The sequence below is a fragment of the Dipteris shenzhenensis genome, chromosome 9 (assembly GCF_047967505.1).
Source record: "Dipteris shenzhenensis isolate YYH24624 ecotype China chromosome 9, Dip_SZ_1.0, whole genome shotgun sequence".
Taxonomy (NCBI): Eukaryota; Viridiplantae; Streptophyta; class Polypodiopsida; order Gleicheniales; family Dipteridaceae; genus Dipteris; species Dipteris shenzhenensis.
Window position 1 is genome coordinate 37,748,624 of NC_141604.1, and position 20,090 is coordinate 37,768,713.

A 20,090-nucleotide genomic window follows, 5' to 3' on the forward strand; every position below is an offset into this window, starting at 1 on the left:
AGGGACTTTTAACCTGACAAACCTCCACAAGCACTTGGGCCTTCTTAGTTTCTTCGGATGCATCCACCGCTTAAGCATAGGTCATGTTGATTGGTTAGCTAGTACGGGTCCTATTGAAACACTTCAAGGACATGACATGGCACATAAAAATCTCCAACAGGCGTAACTGCATACAACAAAGCATTGGACATATCAAATTGTTCATAGGTTAACCATACACGAAACTGTGACCACTGATCCAAGGCGTGGTTAAGCCTCAAACCATCCACAACTAGTGATTTTTCGTTCATAGACTTATTTTCAACAATATATAACAATGGACCAAAATCTTATTGACCAAGTTTGACGATGTTGACTGTCCCAGACTTGGGTGCAATGCTTCATAAAGCTTTTACATGGCTTTCTAACTGTGGTTTGTAACATATAAAATGTGTCCCTTATTCTTGTATTTTGTGCCATTCTCTTTATCTGAGCCCAATCCTTCCACTCCTCCCCCTTCTTTTCTTTCCCTCACATTGTCGATACCCTTTGTTTATTTTGTCCTACCTAACTTCACTAGAGACTCTCCAAGGCCTTTGGCCCAATACCAAAAGACAAGTTGTGGAAAGGGCTTGAAATTCTCATTAACAAGTAGGCAATTATCATTCCCTGATCAACAATCAAGTGCGAAAGTCCAGACAAAAATGTACTGTTGTGAGCCTAGCAGCTGCAACATCATCGTCAAGCAGTGCACTACACTGTCTCGCACTCGTTTGACCCTAAATTGACCAAATTCATAACCGGCTGCCAAAGAATGAGGCTGGGAAATGTACTTGGCTGCATCGGTCTGCTCATCTACACTGTATGACCTTATCATAGCCCACACCTCTTCAGCTCATGCCAAGACAGTTCGTGCCTTTTGATACTTGCAAGCCAGTATGGGCACCTGGTGCCGTTCAATCTTTTATGCAGCTCAATAATTTCAGGATGCCCGAGGGCACAGAGAAAATGCAATCTATAGCTTCCACATATTCGAAGTGGAAGTCATCCTCATCACCAATTTCCAACACCAGCATCGCTGCTGCCACCACCTGATGCACCCATCTATGGCTCAATGTGATTGTAACACAATGACTGAAGAAGATTGAAATTTTTTACAGCTCACCTTACTTCCCTACTTTATACAAGCTAGAAATCTGTCATGTTTGTCAAGTTCCCTGCCTCCCCTGCTGTCTCTCCGTCTAGAATCTATACCATACGTGTCAAACTTCCCCTACAACAATCCCATCCCAGGCCTGCAATCTATGCCAGAGGGCCATCCGTTGAGCTGAAAAGTCGATAGTTCAAATTAGACTCCTGCCACCAGCACCACTGGCCACCTCACCACCCTATATATTTGTATACAACCTGCCATGATCCATCCAACGATATCCTCAAATGATAAATCCTTGTTGAGCTAGAAGACAGATTCCCCAGTGCAACATATTACTCTGTACCCAGACCATTAAGCTTGCATTTAATACTTGTTATCAAAAGTGAAGACTGTTCTACAAACTAGTTATTCATAATACCGCTCCACAAAAGGTATCCTGTCACTTTGATACGCCACATAAGCATACGTTTTACATCACTTGCCTCTCAGAAGTCGATACTTAAACACATCAAAAAACATATGTTCCAGAGTTTTTTTTTTTGGCAGGAGACATTGCAATATTTACATAAGGTTAAGGAACTTCCACTCCATTACGTTTTACAAGGACCCATACCAACACAAAATATGTCACACCTGCAACAGCATCAACCACACAAGCATTACAAAGAGAGCAGTTCAGCATGCCCACCTGAAGAAGAAGAAAAACCACATCTTGCACGCTCCTGACCTCCACCTCACGAAGATTCTCAACATAAACCCCTTTCTTTACATCCTCCCGCATCTGCAAAAAGAACTGACAGGGTGAACTCCCAACATCTCTGTTTGACAAAAACCATACCTGTGGCATGCAGCATAAGTTTAGCCACATGCAGACATATATGAATCAAATTTAAAAACGCTACTTACTTGCAAATTCGTTGAAGATGGCTCCAGGAGATCAGTAATTTGCTCATTGTATATCTCTAGAAAGGAACATTTACAAATAAATTTTAAGTGCTCGCTCTTCCGATTTTCTTCCTCCTGGTTTGAACATGGCAACCAGTTCAAACAATATGTCCCCAAATATTGATCAAAAGAAAAGCTAGCAAAAAATGAAATCTATTACAAACTAATGCAAGTGTAACCAGAAGGAGTTTATTTCTGTGGAGAACCATTATACACTTTTTTTACTCGGTGAGGATCTCAGCAATTTTCTGGACCTCTTTTGAGAGAAGAAAGAATCTGTGACAGCTTTAGATTAACCGGCATTCAAGGCAAAATTACCTATGTGAGGACCTCAGCATTTCTAGCAACACCTAAGCCTCCTCTTGCCATTTGACCATTCTAAACATTTCTTGGAAGGAATTTGTTAGCTGTAGCTCTTCATTAGAAAAGATAATGTGTTTGACAGACCAAGTATACTTAAATCAGGCTATGGAAAAAAATTTATAAAGCTGCTGCTCCTAAAGGGAAAGAGGGATCCAAGGCTTTTGAAAACCTTGCTTTGTAAGCTCTCATGACAATGTCACGATTCAACCAAAAACCTTTCCCGAATTCAAGTACCACAGTATGACACAAACTCAACGCTTGAAAATGACACAATAAAAATTGTTCCACAACAGAGTAAGTATGTCTGCTAAAACATCCTACTCTGAAATCCTTGATTTCATCAAAGATTATGAAATTGTTAAAAATGTTCCTTCTCAATGCATACTGCAATTAAGCTCAAATTTCACAGTTAAAAGTTCCCAAGGCTTCAGAAAGACTGTTCCAGTAAACTAGAAATTCAACGTTGCACATGCTTAGTCTTCCAATAAGAGTACAATTTGTTCTAAAAAACGACAAAGTGAAAAGTCTTACAAAAAGACTTTCCCAAACTGTAAGCAATAAGTAGCAGCTGAGTTTACTATAAGATACATCTCTATGATGATACTTATAAGAAAGACAGGGAAGGCATGCACCTTTACTGCTAATAGCCTAGGAATACTTACTTAGATTTGAAAAGACATTCCCAATTAAGAGATGCAGCAACCCACTGCACATCATCTAGGACCCCAACAGTTTAATCAGACTACAAAGTTCTTGATTTCAAAATATCTTCATGCCAAGTTTCCTTGACTAATGAGAACTTTTTCCCAAAAAGCTGCCCATCTTTGGAATTAATTATAGCAACATGAATTCATGACCAGGAATGTATTGCCTTTCCTTGTTTGATAAACAACCTCCACCCAAATCTGTTGGTTTCCGAAGAAACTGGTCTTTTTCGGTTCCCCAGACTCCAGAGAACAAATTGGTCTTTGTATCAAGAGCTGATTTTGCTTTTGATCGAATAATTGGCCATGGTTTTGTGTACCAAAAATAATAATATTTAAAAATCATGCTAATAGGTACTACTGGCACCTTCAAGAATAAACATCTCATAGGTCTAACCTTGGGTAGCAGTAGCCCAATTGCTGAAATGCATTTGGGGCTGCAAGAACGATTACAGGAAATGCATCTCACCATCTGAATTCGTGCGAATAGATATTCAAATATGCGAGGAGTCAGTCCACGGTTGTCACTGGGCCGCTGCTCTAGTTCACCAATATCTCCAAGCATTGTGTGAGTCTTACCACTTCCCGTCTGCAATGAAGCATCAAAGATACTTAAAAGTCATATTTAAAAATCTCAAAGATGATGTCAATCCCCTTGTAGAAACACTGTTCCTTACTTGTCCATATGCAAACATGCAACTGTTGTATCCCGACATGCAGTTATCCACCATCGGCACACCTGCTATTCTGAAAAGTTTCCCCTGTGCCAAGTACAACAGAATTGTAAACTCTGTACTTATAAGAAACATTGCCCACAGTATTTATTATTTGTAATTACCTGTGTTATGATTTCACATGCAACATGATCAAAAGTGAATCTGGACTCTGGCTGTCCAATCCATGTGATAGTATGTGAGCTCTCCTGTCTAAGGCACCTGCTTAAACCCTGGGAAGAGATTTCTGAACTATTCAATGGGCGAATGCGTATCAACACCTGAAAGCATTACAATACAACAAGAGAAATGATTAACGAGACCAAGTTGACTTGAGCAAAAACTAAGTCTTCAACGTGCTCCTGAGGGTAATAAAGGATCCACCTGCACATTGTGATCGTTCCAAAAAGACGGATCCTCTTCCAGTTCAAAATGTGGTACTTCTACCGAATTTGGATCAGAAGTGGGGAGTTGGAAAGGCCGTGCCAGCTGTGATGAGAAACCCACTGGTCTCATGCTCAACGGACCTGAACGGTTGTTTGCCATCCCTGAGGTGTTGCCGTTTGCAAATTGATGACTGTACTTCAAAGTTCTAGATACGTTCCGATTTGGGGTTCCAGTTTGATTAAAAGAACTGCTTCCACCAGCCTCTGAATCGTTTATATAGGACCTTGCGCTTCTAGAAGATCGCGGGGTTGAAAGATTTCCGGTTCTGTTGGAGTTGGTTAGCTGTCCGATAGTGTTACCGTGAAGAGCACCTGATCCTAGTGCATTGCTCGAAGGTTTGGGGGGTGTATGGAGATCCATTCCGTCGTCAGCGCCTGAATTCTCTTGTCCAATTCTTCCTGTGGGAGAAGCGGATCGGAGACCTGCCGAACTGATCTCCCTCTCCGTTCCGTTTGCAGCAATTTGCCGCTGGTTCTGCCAGCCAAATCTGTTTCTTCCATTTACAGCACCACTAGAGGGCACCGTATGCTTATCAGGGGTGCTAAATGTAGGGGCATCGGAATTCTCGGAACGCTGATGATTTTTTCCTTTGGCGCGTGGAGTTGAGGGCTCAAACTTCCCTCGAGGAGTGGAAGCAAGGTTATCGCACGTCTCTAGGACTGGGTTTTGAGAAACCAGTGGTATTGGGCAAAGCGGAGCGCGAGACGGAGCTGCTGAAACAGTCGATCCTATCTCTGAATCAAAAACGTTCTCATTGCCACCTTTCCTAGGTGAATTGCGGGAAATCGAGCGTAACGGGGACATCCCTTTCATTTTCAGTGCACACTTTTTCCGCAGCTAATCGGAAACCTTCAGGTTCACACTCGCTGCAGCAACTGGGAAGAAATGCAGGTCGAGTGAAGGTTCCGACTCTAATTGACGCTCCTGAAGCGCGAGGCGTCGGGAGATTCCCGCAGGGTCCAGCGAGCTGCTGAGCAGCAAAGATGCAGCTCGAGCGGAGGTTGAAACACGAGCTCCATCTGTGATTTTTGTAATTTTACGCAATGTGGATAGCGAACGGGCTCCTGGCAGCTCCAACGAAGATTCAACAAGCGGATTCGAACGGGAAAGCATTCAGGGGGAAAGCCATGCGGAGATTGTGGCAGGAGAGGATGCGACGAGGGGTGGGAGGAAGGTGCATTGTGCGGGGATGGGAGGAGGGAGGGCAGGGGAGGTGGAGGGAGGTCCAAAAACGGGAAGAGAAGGATCGATGGGAAGCTGATGAGGGGGAGGAGAAGGAGAAGGAGCTTGAGGGAGGTGAAAAGCTTGGTTGGGAGAAAGCTCCGCTTACTGCAGAAAAATTGATTTCTGCAGCAGAAGATGAAGATGAAAACCATGAAAATGAAGAAGACGATGAAGATGAAAAACCATGAAAATGAAGACGACGACGAACATTGCCCTAACCACGGACCCCAAACTCCCCTCCAATCCGCCCTATTTTCCCCCTAATCACCACTCTTGTCCCCCTTAACCCATATTATTCCCCTAATCTCCTGTTAATTACACTTATCTCTCCTCTCGCCACTTGCCTCCCCCTGACGTGTCCTCTCCCTCACCGCCCGATTCCCGCCCCCATCCGACGGTCCAGTTTGAATATGATTGCGAGGGACTTTTTTTGGGACCCCCTTTTTCGCTTTTAACACCACGTCTGCAAATTTTGAAACGTCGGTGCTCACATTCAATGTTTTTTTGAACTGACCCATCAGTAGGCCCTACACTTTTCAAAAATGGAACGGAGTCAAAGCTTCTTCTCCAAGACAAAACTCCTAAGGGCCAAGACATCACAATCTCATATCAGCCAGTCCCCATGCAATGCACCACCACGGGACCATCACCACACGCAGAAAATGGCAATCGATATCCGTTCAATGATCATTCATGCCCCATGGTGGTAGCAGGTATCTTGTATTCGGTCAACACATCAAAAATGATGGACGAGCCTGTTTTCACTGGTTGTAGACCTGGGCAATGCATTCATGGAAGAACAAAGCTAGAGCAAATCTCCCAACATGGGAGTTTCTAGGTACCAAGAGCTGCCCTTAGCGACCCCCTATGTCTAGCTAGGTCCACAAAGGGCATGGCAGATCAATCCATGGGGACTAAAAATTCGATCATGCTCTTCAAAAGAGTAGCGAGAGCTTGTCATGCACAAGGGTACAAAACACACTTTGAGGGGCATGATACTTTGAATGTGCCTCCATGTCACCTACACTACGGTGCTTGAAAAGTATCATGCCCATCAGCTATGGTTTTCATGGTTGAGGATGCATTATACCATACTTTTCACCATGTGTCATCACAAGGGTCGAAAAGCAGCTTTAGGGTGACTTATTCTAACAAGAGAGACTCTGATCAGCATAATACTTTGTATGTGCCTCTATTTCACCTATGCTTTTCACCAAGGATCATGCATAAGCTTAAAAAAAGGACGCTTCAAGGTGGCTCATTCTAATACTCGGAACTGTACTTTGCACTTGACTCCATGTCACCTACCTTAAGTCTCTTGCAAAGTATCATGTCCATCGGATATCATTTGGGTGGTTTGGAGTGCATTATACCATGTTTTTCACCACCCATCATGCTTAAGGTTCAAAAAACATGCATCGAGATGTTTTATTCAAATGTGTGAGTCTCTGATGGTCACAATAATTTGTTTGTGCTCACCTACCTTAAGCTTCATGAAATTTATTGTGCCTATTGGATATGGTTGGCATGGTCAAGGATACATTATACCATGTTTTTCACGGCCCTCATGCACAAGGGGTGCCTTATTCGAACGTCCGAGCCTTTGATGGGCAAGATACTTTGCACATACCTCAATCGCATCCATATTCAGGCTTTTGCAAGGTATAATTCTGATTGGATATGGTTTTCATGGTTCAAAGCAAATTATACCATTTTTTTCATCACTCGTTGTGCAAGGGCCAAAAATCAAGCATTGAGATGTCTTATTCGAATGTGTGAGTTTTGGATGGGCAAGATACTTTGCATGTTCCTTATTTGCACCCAACATAAGGCCCATGAAAAACATAGTGCCCATCGTATATGGTTCTAATGGTCCGAGATGCATCATACTATGTTTTTCACCCCCGTCATGCACAAGGGTCAAAAAATACATGTCGGGGTGTCTTATTTCAATGTGTGCTCCTCCAATGGACATGATACTTTTCATGCATCTAAATTGCACCAAATTTAAGCCACCTAGAAAGTGTAGTGCCCATCGGATATGGTTTGCATGGTCGAGGATGCATTATACCATATTTTTCACCACACGTCGTGTACTCACTCATTAGTGCCTCATATAGGTAGGCTTCTTGCTTGCCCACAATTTGACATTTTTCATTTGCAAGAACGTAGAACTCTTTGGGATCAAGATGAAGTCATTCCAAGGATATACTTTTAAGATATCAAGAAAAATTATTTCGAGGGGAAAGGAGTTGAGATGTTGTCTTGCTCCAGAGAAGAAACAGCAGTTGCCAGATTCAAGGGCTATGCTCAAAATATTATTTGTATCGTTGAGGTAATTAAGTTGACATGCGAAGGTGTCATTAAAATGCAATTAAAAGTACATAACATGCAATAGAAAGTACATAACATTGACAGGTCCATAATAGAATCAAATTGGGGTTATCTTTCTCGAAATCAAATTTGTTAAGACAGTTTCCTTTAAAGCACAAAAAAGTATTATTAGAAGAAAAGAACTACACAAACTGGCTCCAAATCAAGAAATTGTAATAGGTATGGAGACCACCATAGTGATATTATCATAGACTTGAGGACATTTTAATAAGTGATGTTGGCACATAAGAGTTGGAGTGTTGTGACTTAAACATGCTTACTGATATAGAAGACTTTGTCTTGTGTTGCAAGTGACTCAAACATGGTCATTGGTATAGAAGGCTAGTCTTGTGTCACAAGTGACTAGTCTTGTGTCTGTGAAGACTATGATACTTACATTAGCACAATATTTAGGAAATTTTAATAAATGATGTTGGCACATGAGAGGTTGCTTGTGTTGTGACTGGAACATGCTCATTAGTATAGAAGACTTATCTTGTGTTACAAGTGACTCAAACATGCTACAGAAGACTAGTCTTATTTTGCAAGTGACTCCAACATGCTCACTGATATAGAAGACTTGTCTTGTGTTGAGGATGAAAATATGGGACCACAAAGGAATGACATTAGTGATAATGGTCATGATGCTCTCATTGGAGTGGAGGGCAAATATGGTAGAACATCTATCTGTGATGTCGATCTTGATGTTTCTACTAGCATGGAGCATATAGATGGTAGAAATCTAACTTTGACGAAGAAATAGCTCATCAACATAATTAAAGAGACATTGGCAATAACAAATTGACTTCAATAAACTTGTCTACCAAATCGCCATTCAAAGATTTTATAAAGCATCAAATAATTTCCAAGACCAATCAATATCTGTCTTTAGAGATGAAGATTTGAGAGAAATGGTTCAATGGGTAATGGTCTCATAATTGGAAAATGCAAGACACTATCAATGTCAAGAGGGGACAATCATGGCACTAATTCCAGAACCAAGAGATATGTAGTGTTATCTAACAAGAATACGGAAAGGACTCCTATGCAAGTTTGTTGTAAGAAACTTTGCATTAGAAAAGTTATAGAAGATGATTGTGAGGGACACTTTTGCTAACCACTTCCTTCTCCAAATTCCGTTAAGCCTCCATATTTTTCATCTATCTCTATTTTTCGTTCTCCAACTTTCGTCCACCATTTCCACCACCACTTTTTCCATCAACCCCCCCCCCACTTTTTGCATCACCCCCCCTTCCATCTCCATCTCCACCTCCCATCATCTTCCTCCCCACCACCTCCACTTTTTCCGTCCATCCCCCATCTCCCCCACTCAAGATAACCATCCTTTTTCCCTCCACCATCTCTCTACCTCTCTCTACACCCTATCTCCACTTTTCCCCCTCCACCTCCACCCCCCCATCTCAATCACCCTCCACTCCACTATCTCTCTACCCTCCATCTCCTCCACCCCCCATCTCCATCACCCTCCACTCCACTATCTCTCTACCTCTCTCTACACCCCATCGCCCATTTTCCCCCCATCTCCTCCACCCCCCCATATCCTCATCTCCATCAATCTCCACTCCACCATCTCTCTACCTCTCTCTACCCCCCATCTCCTCCACAACCCATCTCAATCACCCTCCACTCCACTATCTCTCTATCTCTCTCTACACCCCATCCCCCCTTTTCCCCCTCCACCTCCACAACCACCCCCCTTTTCCTCCCCCCCTCCCCCTCCACCACCATCCCCCTTTTTCCCTTCCCCTCCCATCTCCATCCCCCATCCCCACCTCCACCACCACCCCCCATTTCCTCCCCCACAACCCCCCCATCTCTAGCACCCCCCTTCCCTTCCCCTCCTCTCTCTCTCTCTCTCTCTCTCTCTCTCTCTCTCTCTCTCTCTCTCTCTCTCGCCTCACGCCTCTCTCTATAACCTATAAGAAAAGGCCCTTCGCCTTGGCTGCACACGGACGGCTAGCCACAGCACCCATGCGCCACGTAATGGGGCAATAGCGACGCCCACCAAAGGGCCCTAAGCCAGAGGAGGCCTTAAAGGCCTCCACACTAAGCTCTGCCCCCCCTCCCCTCTTTCATGCCCCCCCAACCTCAATCGCCGCCCACCCCCCTCCCTTAAAAATTTATTAAAAAAAACCTAACCCTAAACTAAACTAACTTTAGTAGGTCAATTTAACCCACTTTAGGCTAGTACTAACCTAGGTTAGGTTAAATTTAACTTAGGTTATTGGGTTAGGTAAGGTTAGAATAATCCAGGTTAGTCTGACTGTGATTAGTTAGCATAGTTAGTCTAGCTGTAGTTAGTTAGCATAGTTAGACTAACTGTAGTTAGTAGCAGAGCTAGTTAGCACAGTAGTTAGGTTAGTTAGGGTAACTAAATTGACCAGAGTAACTGACTTGATTAGTAGTTAGTTAAACTAACTGAGGGATGGTTCTCTTCTAACTAAGGGCTTCTTTAAGTCTGGGACCCTTCACACCAAAAGCTTAAGACCCCCCCCCAAGGGCCACATTTTACCCCAATTTAACCCTCCATATCTCGCCCGGTTGGGACCCGAATTGCACCCAGATTGAACAAAAAATTCACACATGGAACCATTGAGCCAATCCCACACCATTTATGCATCCATAGCACTCGTCAAATTGCGCCCTCGTGTGGGCCTCTTTTTTGCCCTATTTCACTCATAAGATTCCACCGTGACCTCCGATTGACAATCTGTGCGACACATTTTCCCACTCACGTGGAACAATCCTAGGAAAATTCTAACACAACGGCCCCCACCACTAATGCATCTCTAACGCCCCTAACAAATTTTACTCCTTTGGGAGCCCGTATCATGGGGCCGTTTGAAGACCAAATTGCACCTAGCTAACGTCAAGATTCATTCATGCAACATCCAATCTCAAATGATAATTTTCAAGTCTTTTTACTATCATTTTCAATCTCGATAGTCGTCATTACGTAGGCACTGATTTTGACTCATCGATTGCATATTTTTTGCCATTATCGGGCTACGAAGGTCGAAATCAATTGCAAATTTCAAAGTCAAAGGCACTCACTTAAAGGATACACTTAAGCATTGTGTATGCACCTCAAATTTGGATGAAGACTAGCCCCTGCATACTTTCACGAGCTTTCTTTGGCCCTCAACGCTCTTCAAGAATTCAACCCCTCACCATTGACAAGAAGCATGAAGGACATAATAATTGAAGAAGAAATAAGTAGCAATGATCAAAATTCTTTAGAACACCTTCAAGAACAACGCAACCGCAACAACAACAACAACAACAATGGCAGACAACACTTTGGGAAATGCCAAAGTACAATGGACAAGGGGACCCCGCCAGGTTCCTTCAACTCTTCGACGCAACATGTTGTGCTAGAGGCGACCAGTCAAATGTTTCCAAAGCCACCTAGTTCTCGATGGCCCTAACCGATGAGGCTTCAGAATGGTACCTCGACCTTCTCATAGTAGAGGAAAGAGCCACATGGGCACTACTATCTGACCAGTTCAGAAGAAGATTCCAAACAAAAAGGCTGCAAGATGGCCTCGCATTACAACTAGGCAATATAGATATGTGCAAGAAAGAAAAGGTCAGAACATTCTTAAGAAGAATGAAAAGATTAATAGCGAAATGTGATCCCCCTCTGAACGACAAGTACCTCATAGCATGGTTCATCTTTGGCTTGAAAAAATCCATTCGCAAGGACATGAAAAAAGTTAGTAGCTTTTCACATTTCAGCGAAGCTCATGAAGTTGCAATTGACATTGACGAACTAATTCTAACAGCGACAATGATGGCTATAAATCAAGTCAACGCGATAAGAAATTTTTGAAGAAGGGAAGCACTTCCAACAAAGATCGTGCCACTGAGGACAAAGTGGAAGCCATGGCCCTAAGAGTAAAAGATGAAATGATGCATGCCATCGAACAAAAGCTGTGTCTCTCCCAACCGCCACAGTACCCATGGAGAGAAAATATTTGGTGCCCACACTGTATGGCCAACCATACATCCAATGAATGCCCAATCTTAAGGAACATACTAAACCCACCAGAAGTGGCTCATCCTCCATGGTTGTGGGGTCTCATTTGCAATGTTGCAAGGCATGATGTAAATACTTGTTTCTATAATATGAGGGTAGCACAACCTCGGCCCCAACAATACCAACAGTCACTAATCCCAGTGTACAAACAACCGGCACTAGCACCTTATGGACAAGTGCCATGTCTCAACCCACTCCCGATGAGAACACAAGTGCCTTAACTAATGAGGAATCCCAATCCTCCGCAGTATCCACGGCCTCCCAATCTTGCTCTAGTAGTTTTGATGCAACAACTCCAACCTGAAGAGCTGGAATCTCACTATGAGTATGAAACAGAATACTCTATGTACTACATGGATGGTGCTGAAGGACTCATCCCAGTGTATGCTAATCAAGTAAGGCCCACCACATATCGAACACCCATCAACTGTTTTGGTTCTGGAGAAAACCACTGCATAGCAGAATGCCCATACAAGGGTAACCCCATTTCATTCCAACCTATGTGCAGGGAATGCGGGGTTGGGCATGCTTGCATGGATTGCCCACTAAGAACAAAGCCTGAACCAACCACGAAAGTAAAACCTGATGTGCCCCCGGGGATGATAAGTGTGGAAAATCATAGTGTGGCAACACAAAGCATGGCATCACAGCCAGTCTTGATCATAACATGACAACAAAAAGAAGCAACACGGCAAAAAGACATTTTCTCTCAAAAAGCAAATAATCCTCTGGCAAAACAAGCCATGCCAATCCCACAACACAGTGAGACCATGCCTAGCACATCCATGGAAAGTGCCACTCAAAAAGCCAAGGAAGCATACCCCAATGCTAAAACTGAAAAAGGGGCATTACCAAGCCTTGAAGCAATGGGTACAACAAGAGCAATAAAAATTTGAGGTAGGCAGGATGGCAGTAGCAGAGGTCAGAGCACCATTAGCACCCAGCATTGACATATGATTGATCCCGATAACTTTCAACAGGTAATAGAGCAACATGCAAAACATCCCCAATTAAAAAGCTCCATCAACATCTTATAGAGGGATATGACCAAAAGATGGAGAAAAGATTCTTTTAATTGGACCATTTAGGGACTATCTTTTCTTTTGTATTTCTAAGGCAAGGCAAGGCAAAGCTAGGAGTTGGACATAAACTTTTTTTTCTCATAGATAGACATACAAATAACCTCCTCTCCTCTTGTATCCTCCATGCTAGTGGCTTCCACTAGTCATATTTTTTTAAGCACTGCCTTGCTAAGGCAGTCCTCTACTGAGAATTTTTCAAAAAAGTGTCCTCCCAATAGATCTTGGACACCTCATGCCTTGTTCTCTACTTTCTATTCTAGTATCTCTCTCCTCCCCCTCTCTCACCTTCCCCCAATCAACTCTCTCTCTCTCTCTCTCTCTCTCTCTCTCCCTCCACCCCCCCCTCAATTTATCAACATTATCCTCCTCTATTGATATATACTCCAATGCTCCATAAAAGCTAAAAAGATTGAAATAATGAAAACAATGCTATCTAGCACATCATGTGCACTCTTTTCACTCACACACACACACACACACACACTTTTTTTTTTGTGGGAAGAAATCTTTTATTGATGTAGAAAAATTACATTCATAGTTACTTCAAAAAGACGAAGTAACTACTACTCAACTGAAGATCTCAGTATAAGCTATATATACATCCTGATCAATCAAACGAGTCTGAAGACAATCATAAAAAGATTGTTGCAGAGATCGTTTGAAAAAAAGAAAAGATGAAAAAAGTGGATCACCAAAGACTCTATGATTTCTGTCCATCCATAAAGTCCATAGTGTCCAATAGCGCACCCATACAAAAAATAAATCAAAACCCTGTCTCTCTGGATGAAAGCCAAACAACCAGAAAAATCTGCCAAAAGTAATAGTAGGAAATCGCTGTTGAAGCCTCTGTCTGATAAGAGCAATGAGATCAGAAGTGTTTGGACAGGACCAAAAGATATGAAACACTGATTCAGTAGAGTGCTGACATCGGTGACAAACAGCTGAAGCTATATGTCTGTGTGCGAGTAACTGTCCGGACGGAAAAATGCCAAGAAGAACTCGCCATAGGAAAAGCTGTTGTCGTAGAGGGACTTTGTAATGCCAAAGAAGACGCAGCCTTTTTCTCCACCACTTCATTGGGCGATCTATATGCCAAACAGTATTTGCTTTGTGGGAAATCCAAGGCGGAGGTAATAACACTTTATACAGTGATGACACTGTGATATGTGAGAGCTTCAGAGGACGGGCATATAAGGAAGGAGAGCGTAAGATCCAATCCTCAAGCCGATTCTGAAGTTCCAAATGGGGTACCGGCAAGTACGGTTGGAGCATTGTTGATATTCGATGCCATAAAGGGCGATAATGAGCTCCCAAGCCATATTTGCGAGCAGCCATAGAAAAAGATAAGATTGTGCCATCATCCCGAAGTACATCCGCCACAGATGAAATGCCTTTGAAGGAGAGAAAATAAGAATGTTGGGGTTCTTGTATGGCCAAAGGGGGGTGGAAAACTTTAGACCAAAAAATATTCTCTACCCTCAAGGAGTTGCCCGAGAGAGAGTCCCTGCCATGCCATTCCAAATGGGATAGAATATGTTTCCCATCAAGAAGCAGACGAGAGACAAAAGGGCATCCTCTAATCTTGCCTTGGATAGAGCCAAATAAAAAATCCCACTGAGTAAGCTGCCAATGTCCAAAGGCAGGTGTATGAAGATGTAATAAGAGAGAGCGAATCATGTAAGCCCAAGGCTGATCTCCTTGCATAAACTGTATCATCATTTTCCCTCTGTGAGCAAGTAAATGCATTTGAATATCAAGAATGTTCAGACCTCCGTGCATCTTGGGAGAACAGAGACGATGCATAGAGAGTAATCTGAGACTTTTCTTGCCATGTTTTGAATGCCAGAAAATTTCCATGATAGCTGACATAAATGAAACCAGATCTGCCTTAGTAAACATGGTGAGAGGCAGATAAAATTGTATGTATGCTATCAAAATGGATTGTGTGATTCACAGGCAAACATGTAATGGCCAAGTTGCAAGCTTCCAATATTCAAGTTTTGCCCTTAATTTTGCTAGCACCCAATCAGTTTGTTGTGAGCGGGTGAGTCCCCAGCCTAGAGGATAACCAAGATGTCGAATAAAATGGGAAGTGGGGACAATTTCTCCAGGCCACAGAAGGTTGTGCCATTCCTGTGCATGTAATGGCAACAATTTTGATTTCTGAAAATTGACCCGAAGGCCAGCAGCCAAACCATATGTAGTAAGAGTATGCATAATCATGGACAAATCAGCCCGAGTATTTTTTGGAGTGAAGAATGAATCATCAGCATATGCCTGAGCAATCATGCTGCGACTACCAAGAATCTCCAATCCGTGTAACTGATCAGTGTCCAAAAGGTGATCCAAATATTGAAGCAGTGGATGGGTGGCTATAGCAAAAAGTAAAGCACTCAGGGGACATCCTTGCCTGACAGAGCAAGCAAGAGTCCAGGATGGGGAAATATCTCCTGAGAGTATACAGGCAGTTTTACTATCTTGATATAGCCAAGTGATGAGCTGCTGCATTTTTGTGCCAAAACCCAATGCTTGCAGAGTCGATGAAATAAAATCCCATTGAATAGTATCAAATGCTTTGGCAATATCAATTTGCAGTAACAAAACATCCTGCTATGTATATTTAGCATATTCAATCCCAATGTAGGCATTAGCAATGTTATCGGTGATGTGCCTGCGCGGGACAAAGCCATATTGAGCAGGATGCAACCCATCATGTAAAATCCCCTTTAGCCGATCAACAACCATTTTGGTGGTGACTTTGTAAATTACAGGCATAAGAGTGATAGGTCTCCAATCTGCCAAAGACTCACAAATTTGTTTTTTGGGAAGGAGCTTAACAAGACCTCTCTTCCATGTGTCTGGCATTTTCTGATTTTGCCACACAGCATTCACCATACATAACAAAGAATGCTTCAAAATAGGCCAGTAGGCTAGAAAAAACTCTACTGTTAAACCATCCCATCCAGGGGATTTCCATTTGCCACATGATTTGATCGCATCTGACAGTTCCCTCTCAGTAAAAGGTTCCTCCAATTCCAAAGCTTTAGGAGGGGAAATGATAGGAGAAACATGTTGCAATAGTAAATTTCGTGCATGTAAAATCTGTTGCGAGAGAGGAGCTGCAGAGCCAAATTGCTGCGAGAAGTGATGCACACAAAAGGAAGCAAGCTGTGACCGTGAGGTAGTCCATGATCCATCAGGCATAAGCACTCTGCAAATTTCTGTTTTGATTCTCTTCTGATGTAAACTTTTGAAAAATTCTTTGGAAGAGCAACCTTTATCTGTAAAGGCTCTTTGTCTTGCTCTAGTCTCCCATTTTGCCAGTTTCCTTTGATCATTCAGTTTTAGACAATGTCTGGCCTGGCATAGTGTTGTTTGCTCATGCAAGGACAAAGAACGGTGATGACTGAGTTCAGTGAGGTCTTGACAAGTAGATTTGGCCTGAGCAATGGTTTCCCTCAGAGTCTTCATGTAAGACTTGCCATAAACTCTAATCACCACTTGCATTTTAGAAATAAAAGTATCCCAGGCAACATCAACATTTAAATGGCTGCTGGAGGAAAGACAATGAGCTGCTTCAGTAACCATTGCCTTGAAATCAGCATGTTGCAAATAACTATTGTTGATGATGAGATGTCTTCTGTGTGGCAATCTATCATCTGGCATGTTATGAAAAGATAACCGTAACCATAGTGGTGCATGGTCTGAATGCACAAAGGCATAGTCAATCCACATTTTGCATGTGAACTCCCCATTTTGTTGGGGCGCAACACTATACCATCGATCCAGACGTGCCTGATAGGCTGAAAGAGCATTATGTTGAAAAGTGTAGCCCGGTGACAAAGGATGCAATTCCTTCCAAAGGTCAACCAGATCTAGATGTAGAAGTAGTTGAGACCATGCATGTCTTTCAGGAGATAACATATGATCATGTCTGGAGGTGTTGTCTCCTTGTTGTGGAGCATTATTGAAATCACCACATATGTAGGCATGATATCTCCACGGATATTGTTGCATGGCATCCCAAATTGCAGTTCTTTCTCTAGAGGACTGAGGTGCATAAACTGAAGCAAATTCAAACACCTCTCCTCTAATAAGGCATTGGAGAACGAGCCATCTGCCTTTATTGTCATTTAATGCAATGACAGGTTGAAGCTCATGTTTGATCAGAAAGACAACCCCTAAGAAAGAGTGCTCCCCAGCATAAAAAATGTCATATCCACAGTAGTGTCCTGTCTTGCCTGCATACATATGTTGGTTGTGTTCTTGTAAAGCCACTATGTCAGGCTGAAATCTGTTGATGTATAGCCACACAGATTTCCATTTCCTACTATCACACATGCCCTGGACATTGAGTGTGAAACATTTGATGTGAGCAGTCATATATACAGGTATTTATAGTAATGTAACAACTATGTACAGCAGCAAAATTTATGAGGTCAGCCTTGCATTTCTATCTCAGGGTCGAGACCTCGCGCCTGAGAAGAAGTAGCCGCCTGAGAAGTAGACAGCAATGCAGCAACCTCTTCTTCAGGGAAGAGTGTTCTGCTGGCTGTTACTGCAGCCCATGTAATCCCAATTCCTGTGTTTATCTCTGGGGTATTCCCGCTAGAAGAGGCACCAGTCCAAGTGCGAGGGGGTGGAATTCTTCTAGCAGAAATAACTTTTCTTGGACTCTGCCAGCCATCAGTTGAAGGTTGCTGTCCTTTGGTCGAGGATTGAATGACAGGAGGTGAAAGTGATGTGAGATTCCCATTGGGAGCCACTGGAGCTTTGCCTTTATCCTGACTGCCAGCAGGCTGTCTATTGCTTTTATTTTTGCTGACCACTGGACAAGGAACATCTTTAGTGGGCATAGAAAGTGACAAAGTGGCACGAGGCATTTTATGTGGATTCATTGGACACTGTGAAGCCATGTGTCCAAACTTTTTGCATTCAAAATAGGCCCCTGCAAATAAACCCCATTTGAGTTTATAGAAAGCACTTCCCATGTTCACATTATTCACCGTGACTGAATAAGAGTCCGGTGTGGGATTATCAGTATCCCAGAGAATGCAAAATCGGTTTGAGTTTCCATTTGGCCGTGGTGGGCAAACCATTTTACCTAAAGATGCTGCAATTTTAGGCAAAAGCGAGGCCATACATTGGGGGAAATCAACAACTCCGGGCATCTGTGTCGAATTAAAGCCTGATAGTCTCTTGTGGGAGACCATGGCAAGACATGCACCATTTGCTGCCCAAAAAAAAGAGGTGAGTGTTCCAAAAGCATTTGTCTGTGGATCTCATCTACCATGATCACCTCAAAAAAGCCTCTGGCCGCATAGTGTACTTTATGAACAAAAGAGCCAGCCAATGTACGTGTCAGCCAGTTGCCTATTTCTGCAGCAGGTGGCATTCGGCCTGGAAAAAATAAAATGACTACATTCTTGGCATATTCTCTGACCGGATCCACAATTTCATTGACCTCAACCATGAGGCCAATTGAAGGAATCGAGTCTTTCCACTCTTTTCTAGTATCTGCAAATCCTTCATGCATTATATCATATACCAGTTGAGCCTCAAGAGTCTCATGTATCGGGTCATGCTGACCCTCAACCTACTTTTGTTTCTTGTAGGGAGCCGTGCGCTCCTTTTGAAACGTTTTTTCATATGAATACTCTGCCATGACTTTGTGAAAAGAGGGACTTGTAAGTGAAAATACCTGTAAAAGGGCAGTAAAGGCTAACAAAAAACTAGTCCCAAAAGAAGTATTCACAGGAGGTCCACCAGAAAGGATAGGAAGAGTATAACGTGGAGAAAAACAAAATAGATAGGAATGCAGGATTTTAGGCTGGAACACAAGACGTTCGGAGAAGAACACAGAGCCCAAGAAAAAACTCCAAGTAGTTGTACGGTTGGAAGTAGGGGAGCATGCAGGATTGTACGGATAGAGCTGTACGGAGGGGGCAGGTATACGGAGCTGTACAAGGGGGCAGGTGTACGGCCAGAACGGGGACTGACACAGCAGAAACAGAAAAACTAAAAGCGTACGGACGATGCACGTGTGCCGTACGACTGTACGATGAGGCTACACAGGAAATTTGGAGAGTGACGAAAAAAAGGATAGCGAAGCACCACGCAGGCAAATCTAGGGAGCGATGGAAAGGAGACGGGCTGTGCGCTGTACGGAAAACCGTCGTACAGGCTGTACGGGTGGCCGTACTGGTTGTACGGTACGGTACAGGAAGATTTTGACGATGCTGCCACACACACACACTCTCTATTATCTAACAAACACCACACACACACACACACACACACACACACACACACACACACACACACACACACACACACACACACACACACACACACACACATACATATACACACACACATGCATGCACACATGCATGCACGCATGCACACACACACACATGCATGCACGGACACATGCATACACACACACACAAGTATGCACATCACTTTGCACTTGCAAGCAGTTGCATTATAGCACTCAAACTTTCCAATGGTTCTACACACATGCTTCCATTGCAAGTCCGGCAAAGTAATTATCCATTCATCTTCACGATCATTTGCATTAGAAGAACCTAAGGTAGTGCTCACAAGTATTTGTACTCACTTATTTATTAGTGACCAATGTCAAACATATAGGTAGCCACTAGTTTGGAATGACCATATTGAAGATATTAGGAGACTCTAGGGTCATGTCAGGGATACCTACACTAGCTTGAGTGGAATAAGTATACTGGATCTATATTAGGATTATCTGAGATAAAAATGAGGCTACAACCTATGCCATTTTCCTCATCTAAAATAATTTTATCTCAAATTTTACTTATTCTAGTAGCTATTCCATACACTTGAATTATGTATGCCTTCTTTTAGAAGATTTTATGAATACATTTGGTTTGATGCCTTCAATAGAAAAGTTCTTGTATAGTTTTAGCATTGTTGGTTTCCTTAATTAGAGAGTGATAAAGGGGGGGAGGGGGGAGAAACATCCCATCTAGCCCCTATCTACGTATGGGCATGCATATAGGCCAT

The 20,090-nt window shown here is 42.9% G+C and overlaps 1 protein-coding gene across 5 annotated transcripts in view; it reads right to left on the bottom strand.

Moving 5' to 3' along the window:
* Positions 1–5,178, bottom strand: part of LOC147898598 (kinesin-like protein KIN-12F) — a 46,322-nt gene extending 41,144 nt beyond the window's left edge. For all 5 annotated transcript variants that reach the window (XR_015541577.1, XM_087379633.1, XM_087379631.1 and 2 more), the window contains exons 1-6: positions 4,242–5,178; positions 3,983–4,138; positions 3,822–3,905; positions 3,614–3,733; positions 2,039–2,152; positions 1,821–1,913 (exon numbers count right to left, since the gene is read on the bottom strand). Coding sequence is in view for 4 of the 5 variants with exons in the window: in XM_087379633.1 (XP_087235759.1) it covers positions 1,821–1,913; positions 2,039–2,152; positions 3,614–3,733; positions 3,822–3,905; positions 3,983–4,138; positions 4,242–5,117 (1,443 nt within the window). In the remaining variant the exon portion in view is untranslated. The remainder of the gene's footprint in view (positions 1–1,820; positions 1,914–2,038; positions 2,153–3,613; positions 3,734–3,821; positions 3,906–3,982; positions 4,139–4,241) is intronic.
* Positions 5,179–20,090: the final 14,912 nt, after the last annotated feature.